Source organism: Phasianus colchicus, chromosome 5 (assembly GCF_987193195.1).
Source record: "Phasianus colchicus chromosome 5, bPhaCol1.hap1.1, whole genome shotgun sequence".
Classification (NCBI taxonomy): Eukaryota; Metazoa; Chordata; class Aves; order Galliformes; family Phasianidae; genus Phasianus; species Phasianus colchicus.
The window spans coordinates 3969245-3992858 of NC_143440.1; the positions used below are offsets into that span (position 1 = coordinate 3969245).

At 37.4% G+C, this 23614-nt stretch overlaps 1 protein-coding gene across 4 annotated transcripts in view; it reads right to left on the bottom strand.

The window, feature by feature from the left end:
- NELL1 (neural EGFL like 1) overlaps window positions 1-23614 on the bottom strand; it is a 283549-nt gene that overhangs the window by 141218 nt on the left and 118717 nt on the right. For all 4 annotated transcript variants that reach the window (XM_090140192.1, XM_090140191.1, XM_031607324.2 and 1 more), the window contains exon 13: window positions 3654-3779. In XM_090140192.1, coding sequence (XP_089996318.1) covers window positions 3654-3779 — 126 coding nt within the window. The remainder of the gene's footprint in view (window positions 1-3653; window positions 3780-23614) is intronic.

The window sequence follows — 23614 nt, forward strand, 5'->3', positions numbered from 1 at the left end:
ATTGCAGTAAGAGCACTTTTATTCAGCGACTATATTATCAATTGGCTGCCTAACAGCTTCTATTCAGGCCTTTTTCAAACACATGCAGCACTTCTGGATGAGAGGCCAGCAACCTGCCCTGATTGCCACTTCACCGTTCTGAAGCTCACTGCATTATTAGTATTACTATATGGTCAAATACACCATCTTGAACCTGACAGGTAAAATCCAGCAACAAAATTCTTAAAGCATCAATTTTAGTGATAGCAAACACTTTGAACCATTTTTGCCCCAGCCACAGCAGGAAATTTCTGCAGCTGAATTACTTTCCTTGGACAGAAGAGGGGAAAGAAGGAAAGAGCAGGAGAATGGGGCTGGTGGTTTTTTCTCCACTTCGAATGTATATTTCACAAAACTCTACATCTGCCCATTCTTTTAGCACAGTATATCTACTTAATATGGACAGCTTAGTGTTTATGAATATAACACCACATTTGCTAAATTGATTCAATTACAGCGGGGCAAAAAAAAAACTATATGCTCTTGTTTCAAACTACAAAAGAACAGACCTACACACACAGTTTCAAAACCATATCAGAGAATTGATCCAGCCCAACAAAAATATCAGTTTTAATACAGAATTTAAAATACTTCAAAAAAGCATTAAACAAAGCACACATTTGAAACAAACTCCCCAACTGCTACATAAGAAAGCAACCCAAAAAACTTATTTTTCAACAAGCAAGGTATAAGCCTGAGGTAGTCAATAAAATGCTTTAAATCAGTAGTTCCTAGTAAATGAGAGCATCTGGAGCAACAAATCTTGCTGCCATTTTCAGAAAGACCAAGACTGTGATTTACCAGAGAACAGATAAACAACCTGTCAGTGTCATTGGGAGAGACTGAAAGAAGTTTCCTATTCAAGGGTGACTTTCTTAATAAAACTGTCTTTCACCGAACAACTTAATTAACATTCAGAGCTCAAAGCTCTAGGAACAGGAAAGCACAAAAACATTATTAATGTATCTTCCCTGGTGAATGTAGGTCAAAGCTATTGCTAGGCTGACTAACCTATCAGAAAATGCCATGGGGTAAACCTCTGCTCACCAGGTCATCCGCTTATGCGACACTAATATTAATTACTTACAAAAATATTCATTACCTCATTTTAAATCATATTTCAGATTTTAACAATTCTGAATTTATTCAGAGTTTTTTTTTTTTAGTTACACCTTTGTCTCTGTAACAGCATTTTCTATGCACTCAGCACAGCTTCCAATACAGCAGCTGGTTGCTGATAACAGATGGAAGTTCCTGCTCCACAGTTCTCACTATCAGGGCTCAGAAACATTATTCAACAACTGATTGGGTGGAAAAAAAACAATAATTCATCGACATCAAAAGTAAAAACTAGTTTGAGAAACACAAAGGTCTATGAAAAAATACACAGGAAGCTGAATACCTAAAATTCAACAACAGGCAAATTAAACATCTCAATTCAAATTAAACATTGCTCTGTCCAAACTGACCTAGCATTTCAATATTCCCTTAATTTCTTTTTAAAAAGATAAACCTACCAACATCAAATTGAAATACCTCATTCAGCTCAAAATAAATGTTTTCCACATATCACTGCAATTCAACTTTTAACAAGCCAACAGACCACAAGAGCCAGCAAGCATGGGGCTGGCCACCAATACAAGCCTTTCTCAACAGCCCCTGTCACAGAGAACACTGTGCACCTTGATGAATTAGAGTCAGCTCAATGAATTATTGTCCCCAAATACACAGTTCAGAAACAAGATAATTTTTCACTTAATTTGAATAAAGAGAAAAATAAAATGGAGTTATAGCAATAATCTGTTTTGCTCATGCCTGCTTATACACTGGTGTCAGCATGAGGGAAATCTAGTTAAGTATTCCCACCTGTTTTATTTTTCTTCTATCGCACACTTACTTTAAATAACATTTATTATTGTAACATACTATTATTTCTAGATACAACAGGCAATGAACCAAGCTTCTCCTCATTTATGTTATATACTTGCTGTGCTTTTTATCTGTGATGTCAAAAAAGAGAAGTCACTTCAGCAAGATAATAAAAGCTGCAAGAAATATTTACCTCATTCATTCCATTATTTCTTTCTTACATCCGTTCTGGATTTTTGTTGTGTATGCACATTCATTTAATTCCTCACCAATTACTGTCAAGCAACTGGTCTTACTACTCTTCACAGGTTTGCTGTAAGTCACAAATACCCTGCTTTCTAAGTAATTTGCATGCTTAATAATACTGTCTTCATAGAAGGAAAGGAACATAAGGAAATCAGTAATGCATATACGGAAAGCAAGTGTCAACTATCAGAAACACCTTCCCCATCACTGTGAAAGTCACTACCTCACCTGACACACACACCAAGAGCAAAATTTAAGTTCTGAAGCTTTCCTGGCATATAAAAGATCAAGAAAAACTCCAACAAGAAACACACAGCTATTTAGTATCAGCATCTCTCAAAAGGTGAGCAGGAACTTCCTGAAGTTTTTTATACTACATAATCATAGCTACAAAACACACTGTCATCACAAAAGTCTACTTTTCCTGTGACCTTCCCTAAAGAGGACTTGTGATACATATGCATTACAATGTAATTATTCCAGGCTAGAAATCATTCTCATATTGAATACTCCTGTGCCATCTTTTCACTTGAATGAATAGCTCACCAAATACAATTCTAAACCTAATATTGTGTCAAGTTTGCTTATTTCCATTTCAATAAATCTGATACTTTCATTCTTTGCCAGACAGGTGCACCACCAAAATAATCCCACAATCAGCCTTTTTTTTTGGGAGTTGTGGTTGAAAGATGCTATCCAGTTTGGTACAGTTAGCCAAAGCATTGCAGTAGATTCTCACTTTTTCTTAAAAATTGCCAGGGAAAGGTCCTTAAAAACTTGTAGCTGGAAATGAGATCCAACTACCTCCAACTCATTTTGCTATATTAAAAAGGTATCATTGGATTTATAATTGTCACAGAAATGACCACACTGCATAATTTCTCTTCTAAATAAGGTGCCACTGTCCTGAAGATATTCATTCTCAATATTAACAATATTCATGCCATCTAACAATACATTATCAATTGTAGCTTTACATATTTATTTCAACTTCAACCATAAAACTTTTCCTCCTGGATAATTTTTTGTTTCAATTCACTGCCCAGTTTAAACTACAGCTAATGTAACGTTACTTCCTCTCACTACACGCACTAATCCTTTCCATATCCTTGCTAAAAAATTAAGCAAGCCCAATGGTTTGGACAAGTTATTCTCCCATGAAGAAACAGGAATGGAGGATTTAGGTAATGGGCACATCAATGCTGGGAACATGACACGATCCGATCTGCAGCTATCCACCTCAGACACAAGTGGTGGAACACGAAGGGACCACGTCCTGGATGAGAAGAGCATTCAGTTGCACCTATTGCAGAACTTCCTGAGCCACTTGCCAGTTAATCCCAAGGGGCAACACATGGAGGAAATGAACCACTTCTACCCTAACTGTGAAGAAGGCCAACTAGAATATAGCCTTTGGTACGGTCCAGAGACTAAATAGAAAGTGATTATTACACACCAATACAGAGAATAACACCACTGATATATACATAAGAGCTCACCTGTACATGAGAAATCATCCACTCGGACGTATCCCATGACACAGTCACAACGATAGGATCCAGGCAAGTTAACACACACAGTATTAGCATGGCAGTAATGCATTTTGGCAGCGCACTCATCGATATCTGCAGTGAGAAAACAGGGAAAGCCACAGTCAAGCTCAGTTAAGTTAATAAGAGGAAATAAATTTCACTTACGACTCCAAAGGCAAACTGATTTAACTCCAACATTAAAGAACGGAGCGAGTTTAGTTGAAAAATATTCTTTAAAATAAAGCTAAAATTTCTGCATCTAAATGCTGAGTTCCTTCTACTGTTCTTCACCAAAATTTAATTAGGATAATAAATATTATTATTCTAATTGGAAAAGTAACATACTTTTTATTATTATTATTATTTACAATTTTAAAAACAAATTGATGCAAATTTAAAAGCATAAAACAGAACCATAAATATGCAACACTCAAGATGTTAACTCTGTCTTACAGGTAAACTAAATCATTAAGGCATAGTAACTTTGTTCAACATGCTACCAGTTTCAGTGCTGAACAGATAAAGTATGATGATGTTTCTAAAGGTAAGAAAAGAATTTCCAACAGGGAGTTGGTCAGCGAGTACTCCAGATGTCCCTGAAACAAACTTTAGCCACAGGAATTTCTGATCAGCACTGTGCCATTTCCACTTCCCACACCACCAGATCAAGTGGGTTCACTGTAAGCCCATTTTCAGCCTAATTTACATCATTCCAATAGAAAAGAAAAAGATTATTTGGGAGCGGTAGAAACTTTGCCTCATATTTCTGTTTGCTTGAGCAATCCCTATTGTAAATCCAAAATTCAAAATTATTATTTTCACAATAGTGAATCAAACCTATCATTTACTAGCCTGTCTAAATACACCATGCTGTAAAATCTTCCCCCTTCTTTTCCCACCAAACCAGATATTATACTGAAGAATTCTTCTATTTTTTCTCAGCAGGATAGATTTTCTGCTTAGTAGCACAGATTTTACTCCAAGTAATTCATGGCTTTCAAAAGATTAATTCTAGTATTACATATGTTCTCGCAAAAGAAAAAGAATCAGACATTTTTCCCCTGTTACTTTCTCAGTTATTGATCACTCACACTCAAGAAAGAGTATGACAACACTATAGTAACTGACAACACAGCTGAAGAGCCTCCTTAGCTGGTGGGGTTTAGAGGAGTTCGTTACCCCACAGTGCTTTCCTAATACATCCCTCTGCATAGTCATGCATAGACCAAACTACAGCCTCCCACCTTCATGACCACAACATCCTCGTGGAGATACAGGGAAACACACACTACTTCCACATTTAATGCTAGAAGGGGGATGGTCATTAACTGTGCAAACATTACATTTGTAGTTGCCTAAATTCAGGTACCCCATTTAACAACCCTAAGCAGTGGTAACTGCAATTGAGATGCAACCATATTTTTAGCCCCTGAAAATGAAACGCCAGCTCTGCTTATACTTTCTGTATCACAGACATCTATCCAGTAAGAACTATGAGCTAAATCACAATGGTCAACAACAGATGTCAGTCGGTAGTGATCTTTGACTCTTGAGCTGAAGCAGAAACGATAGTCCAAAGACAAAAGTCTTTATATACCACTGCAAACACCTTGAACTATCTTGCTCCCGCATTTCTGTTGTTCCTGCTGCAGTACCACTGGATTAAATGATTTTTAAGAATGCAGGAGCATCAACACACAGAGGATAAAAGCCAAGAAAAATGCCCCCACATCATCTTATCACACCAAGTGCTACAGCCACATGGGACACACTCAGGTGTTGATGTGTGTTCACATTGTTCTGCTTGCAGACTCTATGCAATAGGTTTTTGGAATAGAGCTTTGCCGAGTTTTGTTCTTGCATATCTAATAATCTTGCTTTTATGCAAGGGAGGAGAGGAACAAAAAAATGTGTGATAAGAAAGCTATAACATCTTAACAGCAACAAATGCACTTGAAAATTAACCTGATATATTGCTACCTCAAGCCTTCTCACTGAATTCACTGGACAACAATTCCCCTTTTTCTTCCTCTGAGATAAGTAAGAGGATTATAACTTGCAAAGGTGAAGGAAGTTGAACTTGGACTCATTGCAAGCATGACCTACATTACTGTAATACAAAATATGAGAATTCACAGGTATTAAAAGAAAATCCACAACCTCTGATATACGAAAATATCACTGTGTGAGGACTTCTCACAAACAGATGAGGATCTTAAATCAACAACCTGACTACTAATAAGGCAATTGAGAACAACCTACACTGGGTTGCAGAAGTCCTTGAGTCCAGGAACAACTGGGCCTAACAAGGAATCAGAAGCAGCAAGAGATCCTTCTCTTCAAAATTTGCTCATTTATTTAACTCTTTTCTAAATGTTTTTCTGTGCATTTTCCAAATAGCCTTTCAGTATTTCACATTTTCTTCTACCTTAGCAGCATTCACCTTCAGCTGATGCTTCCATTACAAAGAATAAGACTGAAAGGTAAAAACCTGCAGTGGTACTTTCTTATTAAAGCCTGGAGAGCAAGACTGAAGCTTTGCTTTGGGACACACTTTTACAAATTCCTATAAAAGGTTAGATATTCATCACAAAAAAGCTTTGGGTTTTTACTTAATATTGTTAGAATAAAATCCATAAAGCACACAGTGGTATATATCAGCTCAGCTGTAATGGAACACAAATTGTGATTCATGTGTATAGATCGCTTGTTGCATTTGAAATATTAGAGCTCATCTTCTAGTGGTCTTTTGAGGTGATAAAAATACATTATTAATGTTATTCTCCAGACTAGTGAAGTAGTTTGTTTTTCTTCTAAAAAGGTAAACTTACAGTCTTCAAAATGAGACTTGACACATCATAATGATTCACATATCACCAGCTTTCATCTACAGAAGCCAGTTCTTTGCAACAACAAAGGCATTTATTTGGGCTTCAGTTCCTCTGTTACAACTGCTACATTACAGGGTGGTAGGTTTGATGAGTGCTGTTCTGCTGGCTTCAAGATTCCTTAACAGTTGCTGAAATAGGGTTCACTGCCTGTACAGAGCTCTCTCTACTGCAGTACTCACCTATCCTACAGCTAATCAGGTATCACCATTACTCCTTACAGTTGTCAATAGTGTTCATTAACTTAAAGGAAATATACATGTTTTACCTTCTATTATCAGTACTGGTACACCCCCAGCAACACTCTGAGTACACTGGGACAACACACAGGAAAAGTACCTCAGTGGACATACATGCTTAGCACCTGGTATGTATTTTGTCACACCAGAGGCACTCATCATCTCATAGCAACTGAAACAAAGCAAGATGGAAATCAGATAGGTTATATTATGCTTTGGTATGCAATGGTACTGCCTCTTTACAGATATATCTGATGCAAAAAAAAAAAAAAAAATTGATGCTGTCAAGCATCATTATTTCCATATGAAATCTAACTAAATTAATATAAACACTTTTGATTAATGTATTTAAAAAAACTGGCTTATTAAACTGCAAAATCCAATAAAAAATAGTTTGTGCGTCCACTCTGTACAGGAGAAAGAAAGAAAGAAACTCCATCCTTGCTGCATCAAAAATACGTAAACAGGAAAAATGAACATTTTGGTTGCAAAGACATCCTAGTATATAACAAAGCAGGGAAAGTTACCAAACCCAACAACTGTTAAAGATTTTCTCATCTACAGATGTACTTTAAAAACTCTACAAATTGCTTAAACCCACAGGCCTACTGTCCCCCTGTCACAGGCATAGATTGATCTAGATAACTGCACAGAATCACAGAATGGCCAGGGTTGGAAGGGACCTCAAGGATCATGAATCTCCAACCCCCCTGCCACATGTGAGGCCACCAACCTCCACATTTAATACTAGACCAGGCTGCCCAGGGTTCCCTCCAACTTGGCCTTGAACACCTCTAGAGATAGGGCATCCATAACCTCTCTGGGCAGCCTCCTCCAGCACCAACTCTGTGACACTGGAGCTTCATGGTTCCCGTAATGGAAGACAATAACACTCAAATGGAAACAAACTGAAATAGTCTTCCAGAGCACTAGCAGTTGATGCTTAAGTGTAATGGTTTACAGGCAGCTTCAGCCCAGTTCTGTGACTAGCAGGGCAGAGGCATCCACGGACCCATGCACCAGGAAAGGGAAAAAGGGGAAAATGGTAGAGAGATGGGCCTAAAAACGAAACAGCTGCAATGATCTGAGGATAAACAAACTAATTTACTAAGTAAGATATCAGAACGCAAGATAACACATTATAAGACAATATAATTAGAATTGAAGCTAATAAATCAAATAAAGTAAGAGCATCCAAAAGCCAAAGCCCTTACTCTAATGCTGTGATGAGACGGCAACTGCAACAGAGATGAGCCCAACGATCGAAAAAGGGGGAAGGAAGGTGATCTGCACACTTTCTTTTTTTTTAATCTTCTCCCTCTGAATGGAAACAGTAACAGAACAGTAAACTGTCCTCTGGGAGACCTAGTTGTTGTTCTCTTCTGGGACAGGGACGTGGAACCGGAGCATTAACTCTTTAACTCCCAGTGCACTACATGATGTTATAACGTGGAATACCAATAATCAAAAATCATAAAACCATGACAGCAAGTATCCAAATCAACTACTTCAGTTGCAAACCTCTCATAGTTACCCTGCTTTCTCGTTTGGGAGCAATTTTTCCCAAACTTAATTCTAATTTTTCAAGTACTCTGTAGAAAAGCATAGCCAGAAAACAAAAGACAGGAAAAGACAGCTTTGCAGAAAGCTCCAATCTCTAATTCATGATTTCTCACTAGAAAACATTAGTAATGATGGGAGAGCGATGGTTAAGCTATCCCAACCCTGTCCCTTCTTTATTATTAGCTACTATTTGTTACTGATGGTTTGAGTCATATTAAATTCCAGCCCAAATAATCTGGATTTTTTAAATGTAGAGATGACATGTGTTGTTGTTCAGATGATATCAAATCCTAAAATAAATTCACAAGCTGATGGAGTCAAGATAAAGTTTTCAAAATAGTGGAACACAACAGCAGTGGAGCAGAAGAGAGTTCTTAAAATTTCAGTTACACTATGTTTATGCAAAAACAAACACATGCTGTTTTCACTCCACTCATTTAGCAGCTCCTTGTTCATTATGTTTACTTTTTTTTTCTTCCAATTCCCCCCAATCCTGTCCTCTCCGGCTCTTATCTCCTTTCTGCTGCCAGACCCACTTGACTTCATCTCTTCTCATCTTTATTTCCCCCTCCTATTCTCTCTCCTTATTTGCATAAACCTAACATACACCATACCTGATTTTTACCTCGAGCACAAGGTTGGTTTCTCAAACTGTGCAACACAACCCTCAGCAAAAAGCTTTCAAGGAGCCATAAAGCATGAGAGCGCAGTAGTCAGCAGTTCCCTGAGATGACAGCTCAGCTTCTCTCAGTTGGCCAAGTGGGAAAAGACTAACTCCTGACTGCAAATGTTTAAGCTAATCTTAACACTGTTTACCAACCTGCTCTCCTTGATGGCAATTCATCTCCTGTCACTACAATCACAGGCAACCCTCATCATTCCTGACCTGGAGGGACAGTGCTGCTGACCAGTCAGAGATCAACAACCCCATACAAAAGCAGATAAGCCAAAGGAAGAAATCCCTTTCAACCAGGCTGAGAAGCATTATCCTGACATTCTAAGTAAGCTAGCTAAAAGGCCTTCATAAATTAGGGCTGGTGTAGCATCACATGGGAATCCATAAGCAGTATAACAACTACCAATACGACATCAGAAAGTACTATCAATTTGAGAGCTTCATTAAAATGATGGCATCTTTTCCTTCAGGCACAGTGTAAAAGTGCTTTACGCTGATATACATATAGTTTACGATCAGGACAAGAGTATCAGTATTCCATACCTGCTCTTTATCAATTTAATTGCCCCTCTAGGGATTATAACTGTAGAACTATCAGGTTAAATACACAAATAAGCATTGAAATACACATGCAAATCACACTTGAACAGGGACACTTCCCAGAGCAGAGCAGCTAATGCCTGAACTGATGTAACATTACTGAGAAGGACAAAAAGATACTCAAGTACATCCATCTCCCACCCTGCCTCTTCATTTCAGCCCTTTTAGGCTTAAACTCTTCTAGCAAACACACTCTGGAAAGTAACTAGTCATTCACAGGGAGCACTTCTTGTCTACCTATTTCTGAGCTACATTAGTAAAGTGCCCAAACATCGGTCATATAGGAACGTGCTTGTTTCCTAAAATCCCTTCTGGTAAAATTCAGTCTTAGACATTCAAACACTGCCTAGGCACAAGACGAGCTCCTCTTTACCATTCTTGATAACGCTTACACCACAAATACAAACTGTTACTCTCACTGCATTGTGTTACAATTTTTCTTATTTTTTTGCTTTAAAATGAATTAAAAAATAGAGCTTTTCATAGAGTGAATCTTCACGAAAATGATCAATACTTTGCAGACAGTACATTTCAGCTACAGTAATTTTTCCTATCAGTTCTCCAAATACCACAACCCTAAGACTATGCTGGACTCTTTAAAGCTTGCTGACTGGACTATCTTGTGTCGAACTATCTGTCTAGTTGGAAGATTTTCCTTTTATGATTCTGCTGAATTGTACTCCTCTCTCAGCCAACCTTAAAACAGAGTTCCACTGTTCCCGTGTGCTTCCCACCATTACGCTGACAATTTACAGTGCATTATTAACCATCTGCATGGCTGTTTTGGGAGGGTGACCCCTCAAGAGCCTTGAGATTTCCTAGGATAAAAACTGAAGTTTCTGTTAGACTGAGGTTTCAATAAAAGCTCATTTAAATTAGAAAGCTGCCCTTGATGCGTTAATGTTGAAAAAAACCATACAAGTAATCTGTTGTTTTAACAGAAAGAAGTTGTTTTCTTAAACTCTAAATGAACAATTTCATTCATCTGATAAAGACATTAATGGAAATGTTCACTGCCTTATGTTATTCATAAAAAATTATACACTGCTATAGCTTTTAGGGGTAGATAGTTGATAACTAATTCAGAAGGCATCTCTGACAGTTGAAAATAAGTTATTTTTAAAAACGTGCATCCTGAATTCACATATGATAATACAGCTTGAAGAACACACGTTAAAAATAATCACAAAAAGCAGAATGAAACATTTGGGGAAACAGGTTTCAGCCAACAGCAGCATCTCACTCATTTGCTCAAACATGCCAAAGAAAATAGCAAATACAAGTCAAGATTCTTCTTGTATAACAGAAGTCACTCTGATGTTTTAAAATCCAGAGAGTTTGACCAAGGATTATAAATACTTTTTTTTTTTTTTTTTGCTTTCTGATTCATCTCTGAAAATATACTGATACTTGCAAGGCTGCACAATAGGCTACGTAATGGTGTGCCTGAACAGGTCTGGAGCTCTTTCACTAACTGGAATGTAGCAGTCATGCAGCTTTTCACAGTTAAGAGTTGGCAGGCCATGAGGATTCATAACTTTTACCTAAGTTAGTGTCTTTCCAGCCACTTCCTGACCTATTGGATTCTATCAGTGTGGATCAACTTCTTTGAGGGAAACTCTGCCTTAAGGAATTTGTGGATTCTGCAGAACATTCATTATGCCCTCCCACTGACATTATGGTGAACAGAAAGGTTCCTTATCACCCAAAGGTGTTTTAAACAAACTCAGGAATACCAGCAGATTCTTTAAGAAAAAATCCTCTATTTCAGGGAAATGACCTGGTCTCTGCCAGGAGAAAAAGCAGAGAACACTTACATCCTCTCAAGAACTATGAGGAGTAAAGATTGTTAATGTCACTGCTCCTGGCTACGGTGAGAGAACTAAAACAGTTAATCAAATTCAATTAATTAATTACAACCCACTCGCCCCACAGGAGTAGTTTGCTCTTAGAATTCTGTGGGTACAAAGCTAAAACAGAAGCTGTCCACTCTTTGGTGGAGAGTAAGCATGGAATTTCACAATATACAGAAAACTCTCTGTATTGCTCAAGAATAGGACTATGAACGAAACATTACCTCTACCAACAGTCAAAGTAATCTCCTTGACAACATTACCAAGGATACTGCAAAACAGGTAGGGGTTAAATTCAGGGAAAGATAAAAACTGAAAAAAAAAAGGATGCAATTCAAGTATGATGCATTTTGAACTCGTCTGTTATAAAAATAAGAAATTTTATGTAAACTCATATGGTTCTAAATCCCATGATGGTGTCAGTTTGTTCTTCCACCTGAGAAACTGCTTCCTGTTCTTTTTAAAGAGAAGTTATGTTCTGTAGTTCATGTTATAAATTCAATCATTCATCACTCATACTTACTAATGAATCTCTAATGAGTCTATGCAGAGAAACACATAAATAGTCTGGAAAGTCTACTCACATAAATGGTACTTATCAGTGCAGTACAATTTGCCTGTTTGGGACATGGAGTTAATTGCTTTCCAGGGCTAGAACTCATGACAGAAGCTTCAACAAACTACTGCAGGGTCAAAAGAAATAAGGGTTATACGTAATATGTCTAACTAGACTATTCTCCCTTAGTATTTAGTACCAATCTTCCTCATTTTTCTTCTTCAAAGGTTCTTAATACACAAGATTTCATTCTAAATTTAACTATTGCATGCTTGGCTGTAAGAGTTACCATTTCAGAAGTCTATGTCAAATGAAAGGTTATGCTACTACTGCTCCCAAATTTATTACAACACATTAGAAAACAAAGCAATATAACTACATCATTTTTACAAAAATAGTTCAGTTCCCTTGAAAGATTGCCTCTGATTTACTGATTAAATAGATTTAATGATTAAATAGACTCTCCTAGTCCCGTTTGCTTTAGCTTTGATTTCACCTACAGAAGAAACTCCTTTGGATCTCAGTACACACTGATAAATTAAGTACTGCTTTTGGAAAAGCAATATTAGATTTCTGTTACATATGCATCTCCTTATTTATTGTCATGCCTTAAATCTTTCCAAACATGCCCAGCAATGTCCAGAAGCTATACTGGGAAAGGGATAGGAAGAAAACATTGTTTTACTGTAATCTTCCATTCAATCACACTAGCCAAGCAATAAGATTTATTGAAATAATTCTACCCTTTTTCATTTACCTAATACCTTGCCTTCTCAATCCCTTCTGTTCTATTTTACTAATGGCTAAGAGTGAACAACAGATTACTATCACCAAAATGAACAATCCATTCCCCACACTGCTGTACTGAGAGCAATTATATTAAATACCTGTTTCATCAGCACTTGTCTCATACCACTGTCCACTGTTTTTGCTTCACTGCTCTATTTTTACCCCTAATACTCTTACTCAGTTTGTCTTCTCCTATGCATGTCCTGCAATATTGACTGGCTTATTCTTTCAAATGCACATAAATTGGGAAAGGCTACCCATATAATTGATGTAGAATCTCTGTGCCCAGAGCAACCTTTTACTGTGGCATTTTGAAGGACACTATATCTCACTGAAAAATTAAATGCTGATGAAAATTGTGATGATTTTTGTGCTTCTTTGCCATGCCTCAAAATATCTAAGGTCCCTAGAGAATTGCTTCTGCATTCTATAATGACTTTTAATAGATAATGGTATAATAAATGAGACTTGTGGTACGTTAACAGCAAAATTCATACATAATTAACACTTGACCATTTTCACACTAGAGTAATTTGCTCACTCAGTGATCATCTCTGCAATGCAAAGCAGCACACATGTAATAGAAAAATATCCTCCCATGTTGGTAAATACCACATGTTGCTATACCTTCTATTATTTATGGCCTTCACAACACTATTTGTACTTTCCTAAATGTTCTCTAAATATCTTTGTAATCAATTATTTTCATCAACTTTTTTTTTTTCCTCCACTCAACTCTTCAGAAAAACACACATGGAAATATTTAACTTATCACTGTTTTTAAGTTGGCAACTATGGTAATTCAATGATGCAGAAGCTAAACCAGATCATTTAACATGACACAGATTTTACCGATTTTATTTTCATGGTTAAAGACTATTTCATCTTAATTAGGTTCCACAAAAGGGTAGAGCCAAATGTCTTATTTAGGTAAGAAAACTGTAGACAGCTGCAAAACAGTTTTTTCCCCAAGTATTCCTGTAAGCCATGCTAAATGATTTTCTTTGTTCTGTGCTCTTGTTACACAATCTAGCCTTAATTTTATATACTTTTCAAAATTTAATTTATAATGTGAAAATAAATAAGCAGACATCAGCAGAAGAATAAACCTTAATTTTAGGTAATATAAACTGCTGTTTTTTTTTCTTATAAACTTAATTGACATAACTGAAAAATGCAAGATGTATTTCTCATCATAGCAAAATAAGATAATGGAGTGATTTAAAGCACAAGTTACTGAAAGAGACATTTCTGCATTGGCAATTGCAAAAATACTGCATTCCTTCGGCATAACCTGAGGTGAGCTAAACAAGAGCAGCAATAAAAGGGAAAAAAATCTATCCAACAGATGATCATTAAAAAAAAAATCCTTCACCTGCAACCCTAATTCCCGCCTCAAAGTTTAGTACTACATTTTATTTTAATTGCTTTGCTTTTGGCTATGAAGTTGAAACAGTGATTTAATGCTTTCCCCTTTGATAACATAGTCAAAGTTTAGCTGCAGTTAAGAAATATGAAACTGGGGCACACTTCCTTACTCTTTCGTTTAAAACAGCAATGAATGACTGTATCCACTACCACAAGGAGTCGCTTTGTATGTGTGTATGTATGTGTGTAACACAGTTACATCACCTCTATTAAAAACAAAAATTCTAACCTAATTTCATCAGTGATTCTGCATTAGGTGCAAATAAACTGTAAGTTGATTTATCACCAAGTTTGTAAGGCATGACTTTCCAACATGGCTTCACAAAAGGCAAATCATCCCTAACAAACTTGGTGGCCTTTTATAACCGAGCTACAGCAACAGTGAATAAAAGAAGAGCATTTGACATCATCTACCCGCTGTTTGACACTGCCCTGCACAACATCCTGGTTGTCAAATTAGAGAAAAATGGATTTGATGGATAGACCATTCACTAGCTAAGGAAATGGCTATATGGTTGCTCTCAGAGTTGCAGTCAATGGCTCAACGTCCAAGTGAAGACTGGTGACAAGAGATTCAGGGATGAGTGCCAGGACTGATGTTGGATAACATCTTAATAGGTGACACGAACAGTGGGAGTGTACCCACAGCAACTTTGCAGATGACACCAAGCTGAGTGGTGTCATTGACACCCTAGAGGGAAGGGATGCTATCTACTCAGAAGGACCTGGACAGGCTTGAGAGGTGAGCCCATGCCAACCTCATGAGGTTCAACAAGGCTAAGTGCAAGGTCCTGCACCTGAGACAGAACAGTCCCAAGCACAGACACAGGTTGGTTGGACAATGGCTTGTGAGCAGCCCTGAGGAAAAGGATTTGGGAGTGTTAATTAATCAAAGACTCAACATAAGTCAGCAGTGTGTGCTTGCAGCCCACAGGGGCAACAGCGTCCTGGGTTGCATCAGAAGTGTGACCAGCAGGTTGAAGGAGGTGATTCTGCCCCTGTACTCTGCTCTCATGAGATTCTTCCTGGAGCACTGTGCCCAGTTCTGGAGTTTCCTGCACAAGACAGGCATGGAGTTTTTATAGCAGGTCCAGAGGAGGGCCACAAAGATGATCAGAGCATTGGAGCACCTTCCTTATAAGGACAGACAGAGAGCTGAGGCTCTTTAGCCTAGAGAAGGCTCCACAAGGACCTTATAGTGGCTTTCCAGTACCTGAAGGAGGCCTACAGGAAAGCTGGGGAGGGACTTTTTAGAAGGGCATGTAGCAACAGGACAAGAGGAAACAGCTTTAAACTGGAAGAGCAAAGATTTAAACTAGATATTAGAAAGAAATTCTTTACTGTGAGGGTGGTGAGACTCTGGAACAGGTTGCCCAGAGAAGTTGTGTTTCCTCCCTCCCTGGAGGCATTCAAGGCCAGACTGGATGCAGATTTGGACAACCTGGTCTAGAGAGAAATGTTCATGGAACTGGAGTATTTAATTTTAATTACCTGTGCTTTACACAATGTTATGATGTGGAACACCAATAACAAAAATTTTTAAAAATGACATTTTATTAGCAGCAATGTAGCCTTGTCACATTGAAACAAACAGCATGAAGTCATCCAGATAGTACCACCAGACAGTGCTATCTGCTTATGAAAACATACTGCTAGCTGTTGCTAGAGACATCACCAGAGTGGTGATGACTGTCAAAGTAAAGGTGTTCCAGTAGAATTCACAAGATTACAAAGACCATACTTTGAAGCATCTCTAGACTGGTTTTCATAACATAACAATTCTTTTCATGTTTTTCATAACATAATTTCCTGATTTTCATTGAAGAAAAACTGATAACACAAACCTTATGTCAATGAAAACTAACATGGCTATATGGTATTTCCTATACATATAGGAAGTAAGTTACATATGAGAAATACCAGTTTGTAGCTGCCAAGAGCAGAGCTGCAACTGGTAGGACTTGGTCCTTTACTGGGCCTGGCAGCTGCAAATTACCACATATTGGCAAATGTTTCTCCAAAAAAACAATCACACTTCTTACCTTAGCAAGTATCTGCATTAATGTATGCTGTGTCACTAACATGTGCTCTGTTCACTTGTCACTGTCCTGTGTATCCACTGCATCCCTAAACTGCTTCTTGTCAGTGTTTTTGTGCAGCTATTGCTGCAGCATAACAACTGTCAAAAAGCTTTAATCTACAAAGATATCACACTGAATGAGAAAAGAGTTGAACAACCATTACTGATTTCTAATGCTGCACTCTGTTTATACAAGAACCTGTACTTGCAATGAGCTTTCAGTGAAAGGCTAAATGGACTCACAGCTGATTAATACAAAAGCACCTGGCAAAAACCAAGCAGAAAGGCAAGCACAGGAGAAGACAAACCCTCCACACAGCCCAGCAGAGCTGTACAAAATGGCTTCCATGAAGGCAAAGGGGAAAGGCCACAGTTTCTGGTGATGGGTTGTAAAACAAGACTGAAATGGATGTATAACAGATGAACACAAAGCATTCCGTTTTCACAAGTCAAAGCTTTCTCAGCAGAATGAGGCACTCCCGTTTCAAGGAGGAAAAGCACTCTTGGATTAGAAAGTCAGAAGTGATGTCATCATCACTTAGACCACATGGCTTTCTGCAGAATTGTCAGGGAAGCACACATGAAAATAAATATTAGTATAAATGGAAAGGTAAGGCTGTGTATACCTCCTCACATTAACCTTTACTTCTTCCTCTTTGAATATATAGTGATCCAGATACTAAATTATCACCAGATTTATATTTAACTCCATTCAATCTGACTTCACTTTCCAGACTATTTTAACTGCACGTAGCTATGGTGCATCATCTCTCCTGCAGTTTTTAGTCCTTATCCTCTGTGAATGTGTGGCCTTTATTCCACTGTTTTTGTACACGGTGTCTTTGAATAATGAGCAATTCTCTCACATCTTTTTTCTCTCATAAAACAACCTTGCCTCTGTGCAATTTTGGATCTATGCAATCCTTTAGAGAACTCAAAACTCCTTCTACTCTTGTGGTGTTCCACACAAAACTGATTAGACTATTTGAAAATAATCACTATGATTAACTACAGAGCTCCATAGTAACGGCAAATCAGATTTGTAAGTTTTGCTTACCTATCTGGGAACTATAATTGTATCTCTGATTATTGGTATAAAACAGAATACATAGAAGATTTGTTTACAATTGTGTCTATAAAAGACACCATCAAGGGGAAAAAGTGTAATTGTGGCACATTCCCAAACTTGTTTCAACTATATCTACTTCCAGCTCCCAGAGTCATGATCCAACTCTGAGGTAGCAGCAGTTCTGTGGCTTTAATCCTACTTATATCCAAGACAAAGCATGGTACTGGCTAGAGATTCACTATACCAAAGTGCTACTGTTAGGTATACCGAGGAGATTATAGTCTGGCTAAAAAATAAAAAATGAATTCATCTTAGTTCACATTCCTTGCACTTCTGGTTTAATGGGATTTATGCAGTAGTAAAAGCAGTACTACAAGTAGTACATCTAAACAAACTTCCTTCTTTTACATATTTCCCAGTAAGAATTTTATCTCCTTCAGACTGTGAAAAAGTAATCTAAGAAACTGTATGACTTAAAAACAAAGAATCGGAGACCCATTAAGGATGGAAAGGCAAATTCAATAATTTTTATGTTCCCTCTGCAAGAATTATGATAATATCTGTCATTTTAAGAGCTGATAGATGCAATTTTAATTAGTTAGGCATTCATTTGTCATTAAGGTGAGTGATATACTGAAATCCTATTGAGTCACAAAAGCATCATTTAATACAACCTTGAATGTAGCCTTTTTGAGACAGTTCATTTGACATTCTATTAAACGAAAATAGAAATGTAACAATTGTATCTAGACTGCATCAGTATTCCCAAGTACAATAAATGTCAAGGGAAAATTAGTAATGCAGAATAACAAGATTTCTACGCAGAACACATGCTGCTTTCTTACACAAAACACTTATGATAAAAAATAGTTTGTTTTTAGTCATCCACCTTCTTCCAATAAAGAACAGTTTCTTGTCCTCCTGTAGTACTTTCATCAATTCAAATACAAGTGAGCTAACTAATCTATCAGCACAATAGACCAATCAATCCTATCACCTAACAAAGATAATTATATAGAAATTCCTCCTTAAGTCTTAACTTTTATTTACTTTACAAGGAGTTCCTTAGTTCTACCTTCTCATCATCTTGGTGACCCTAAAATATTTCTTATGTCTAGTCCACTATCTTCAATTCACACAAAAATTGTACTCTGTTTATTCCTCTACATATCTTAGACACTTATGATCCTTCTATGCCTTCAACCAAGTTATCTGCATTTAACTTCTGGTCTTGCCTCATAAATCAGTTTCTATAAACCCTTCGTTATTTTACAGTCCTTTCTGAATGGCTTTCTATTTATTATTTTTAAAATACTTAGCTGCAAGTGCCATTTGCCTCAACTTGTCATATGCTCTGACCTCTGCTTCTGAAGTGCAATGAAGATTTTGGAAGGGTAAGATTATATGCAGCTTTGACCTTGGGAAATTATCCCAGGACTCAATTCTATTGAAACAATTTTAAAGGTAACATTAAGGAGGGGAATGATATAGGAATATAGAAATTACTGTGCTTAATTTTGAGGTTTAGGTTATGTCATAAAGACCTCCTAACCAAAAGACGACAAACAAATAATAAATACAATACACTTATGTAGCATATAACACAATAACATAGCATACAAACTATATAGATTCTAAGTTATACAAATCTTCCTGTTTTCCAACTAGGTCCTAGATTCTCAGGATTTTTCCACAAATCTGCAGTTAATTAAAATACAAGGAAGACACAGCATCCCAAGGATGACAGACAGAGGATGTACTCTCTGGCATAAGGACAAGACTTCAATCATGAAGCACGCAAGAACATCCATACACCTAATCTTCAGCTAATGAAAAAAAAACTGTCGTATGTACAATTTAAATTATCCATATACATACACATTCAGGTATAATTAAAGCAGCCCTTGATTCCCCCAGGCAGATACAGGAGGGGCTTGGCTCTCTGGCCAAGCCATGCTCATCTTAAACACAGGCATCATTTACACTTCAAAATCCTGAAATCTCTATACTGATATCCTAAGCACAGGCATATAATTAAAGGGACACCAAATACTGTAATTTTTTTCAGGTTCCAGTAAGAAAAGATAACCACTAACACAAAGTATACACAAAATTCAGAAGCATCTATGTTCATTCAGTCACAAGGATGCTTTAACGTTTGGATAGTAAATACAATGAGCACATCCAGGCTATTATAACACATGCTAAAATCTATATTTGATGTTAAGTCAGCAAAGCAATTTGTTATGACATCACATATTAAAGCATATGATTAGTCATGCTGTTGATACAATAACAATAAAATGTTTGAATAATAATTCAAATACCTACTGACAGATGAAAGATGAGCAGCTTGTTTCCGAGGTGACCAAACTGAATCATATTCCTTACCTAATTTCTTTTAGGTACGGCCAACTTATGACTACCTTGAAATTTGCAATTGTGCAATTTAAGAATCATTAATCAGCCATTTTATTTAGTGTTTCAGTATCAGTAAATGATGATAGATGATGCCTTACATTCCACACAAAGAACCCAAACACCTTAAAAGCGTAAAGAATCTGGCTTGAAATAGCTACTGATGTAAAATATGAAGAAACACATACTACAACTTAAAACAGCCTGCTAGATTTTTTGTCAGAGACTGCTAGACTTAGCCATAAACCTGAGTTCTGAATTAGCCATAAACAACAGGAAAGAGATTTCTGAATTCAAAATCACTTTTGTACATATATAATTGTATAAATTTCAGAAAAAGTAACTGTAGGCATTTATGTCTGTGCAGGCAAAAAGAAGATGGGGGCAAAGAAAACAAGCCTCCCATTGCAAGTTAACATAGACAGCTATAGACTAAAGCCATGCTCAATTCCCAAGGAGGTAGGCTTTCCAGCTTGAAATCTTCCATCTGGTTGGGCTAGACTATCTGTCCAACTACTGATATCAGCATGACACTGTATCTGAACAAAGATCCTCTACAGAGCAGTATAAAGAAAAAGTGCTAGTATGAATAGTCTGGCCTTTGATGTCTTAGTTACATGACTAAGCACAACATCATCTCATTGCATTGTTAGAGATAAAAATTACAGTTCCAAGATCACTCTGCTACCAACCTATTGTTTGCCCCAAACAGAAAAAAAAAGAAAACAGAGAAAGAGACCCTGTGATAGACAAATTTCACAGTAGACACAACATTCCCACAATAAAAAAAGAGAACTGCTACACTGACTGCTGTTGCCTCCTAAATTAGTCCCTATACTACAAGGACACAGGATCATAAACCACTTCAACACTTTTTAAGCTTCACAAGAGGTAACAAAGAAATGTCTGTAATTCCCACGAGAGTCACTCCTGGTTGTAAATTTAATGGGACACATGCTACATGACAGGGGGTGACAGGCTAAGCCTGATCTCAGCAGGCTCCACCAGCAGAAGTTGGTTGTGATGTTCTGCTCTGCCTGAAAGCCCCAACTGAAGAGATGCCATGGAAAACTCCCCCTTTACTGCAGGCAGTGGAGTCTAACAGGCCCCAATTCCAGCTGTCTATTTGTCCTGCAGTGAGGAAGTTAACAGCTGAACAGAGAAGATTCTAAGTCCTCAGCACAAGTCAACAAGGAAGCATCCATTGAATATACTGCATAAGGTTAAACTGACCTGCCACCTCCCTGGGAATAGCTAATTAAGATATACTAAGCACTGTGGAGGACCAGGATAGCAGCACCTGAGAGAGGAACATGGTTCCTTTCCTCACTGCATTAGCCATACCCTGATTTTCCCAATACTGAGGGTAACTATGGTTACAACAGCAGGAGGCTGCAGATCACTGACTTCCCTTGAAAACAAACCATCAGGAATGGCCAAAGCCAACGTGTTGTTTCACACAGTTCAGGAAGAAATTAGGCTAACACTTCCCAAATTTAAAAGAAAAAGAAAACTTACATGACCTCAATTCAGAAATCAGCTTGTGAATCTTCCCCCGTTTCTGACAACAGCCTAGCCTATCAGCATGGCTTGGTAAAAGCTATTGCCTTTGGATCTTAAACCTGGAGCTCAAAGAGACATGCTACCTGTGATCTCTGGAAGGAAGTTACAACTTCTGAGAGCACATCAGCAAATGGTTTTTAGGCTGTAAAACTATTCCATGTACAACACACAGCCCACCGGTAGAGCATGTCTGCCTCTATTCAAATGCCATTTTCCTCAAAACTTTAAGTGAAAAGAATAAAGACCTCTCAATAGAAAAAGAGGAAGGTAAAGGCAGAAAGATTCAGCACTGTTCAGTTGTTCACTGCCATTACTGCTTTTTCCCCAGTGAGCAAAGGCAGATGGGGAGATTTTTCTTTCCACATCTGGCAAGTTCTCGATTCTTTGAGCTGATAGCTGTGTGTGTTTAAAAAGCAGATATAGTCTCAGATCCTAATCAGGCTCCCACTTTAGGAAATATCAATGCACTCACATATTACAGTGACACAGCCAGGCAGCAGCAAAATCTTACTTTATTTCTCCATCTACTTTTACATATATTTTTTTCAATAATAGTAAGGCTCACAGTCTACTGTAGTGCATGTAATTATAGCTATAGCTACTAAGTATGAAATGCTCATTATTCTACATCTGTTTCTCCTTACTACCTCGTTATGCCAAGAGTACTCTTAAAAGATTAACTGTACAAACTAAACACAGACACAAAGAGAAAGTGATGTCGATTCCCTACCTATCTAATAACCCCAGCTTGTACCATTAGGAGCAGAGAGCCTGTCAGTCATTTTCAGACTCCTAAATATTTTAGAGAGCTTTCCAAAGACCACAGACACAACCTGGAGTTTCTCCCTGAGGAGTGGAAGCAGACAAATTTAGTACAAGAAGCAGCAAGGTATAAATACAGATGGTCTTGTACACGGAATGCAGAATAGGCAGCTTTTGAGGAACAGAGCTCACAGAACCTGAATTAATCTCACAAATCAAAACTAGAAATAAAATCCAGTGCTGGAAATTATTGATTAGATTTTGGAGGGGTATTTAGCAGGGCTAGATGACTTTTATTTTTGTAAACTAATCACATGTCAAAAAAAAGTTTCAGCTCACCTGAAATCATTCAGGACTTTAGAACAAATTAAGAAAGCAGAGCTCAATAACGCAAATAAAATACTTTTTGAAGGGTGTGATATTTCTGAAGCAACATCTTTCAGTCTTGCAAGGGAATAAGTGCCATATACAGAAGAGAATGTAGAGAGGTTTAAACAAGTGTCTCTCCCACCAGGATATCATCCCAACCACAGTCTGGAGAAGTACAGAGGTTATATCAAAAGGTTGTCTTGTTTGGGGTGGTGAGGTTACCTCTGTGGGAACTTGTGGTTGTTTGGTTTATAACATTCCCCAATTATAATTCTCCATCCTGTTGCTATGCTTTTTCAACATTGCCATATATGTTAATCACTCACTACTGATTCTGCAGCATAACTTGATGAATAATAGCTTCAGATAAATATTCTGGTATATAAGTAGCTCTGAAATATGTAAGGATCAAAGGTGTTTTTTATACTAGTGAATAATCATTTACTCAGAGCATTGGGAGTTTGGCCTTCTCATGATATCAAATCAAAAACATAGTAAAAGATACAGCATTTGGATCACGTTTTAGTTATTACTCTCACAAGACCTACAGACTCCCTTAGCATTCCTATCTGCACTAACTCCAACTCGTGCACTAAAGTGCATTATTAGTTCGTTGTTTGCTTGGTTTTTGTTTGTTTTTTATTTTATTTTACTAATTTTGACTATGATTTCTCTTTTAAGTCAATCTTTGATGAATTTTGAACTGCTTCTGTCTTCACTTCAAGCTGAACTTCTCTGCAAAGGCAATCTGAACCTTATATTCTGTCTAGTTCAATTCACAGATAAGAATATTGCTTGAAAATTTAAGCAAGCCGCCTAAAGAAAGAAATTGGTCAAACAACTTTGTACCACTTTTTTTTTTTAATTAAAATATATTAATAGAGTAGATCAAAGTTAAGAAAAAAATTCTTTACTATGGAGGTGATTAGAGACTGGCACAGGCTGCTCAGAGAAACCTCAGATACACACCATTGCCTGGAGGTACCCAAGGCCAATTTGGATGGTACCCTGGGCAGCCTGATCTGGTGGGAGGCAAGCAGCTCACAGAAGGAGCTGAGGGGTTTTAAGATCCCTT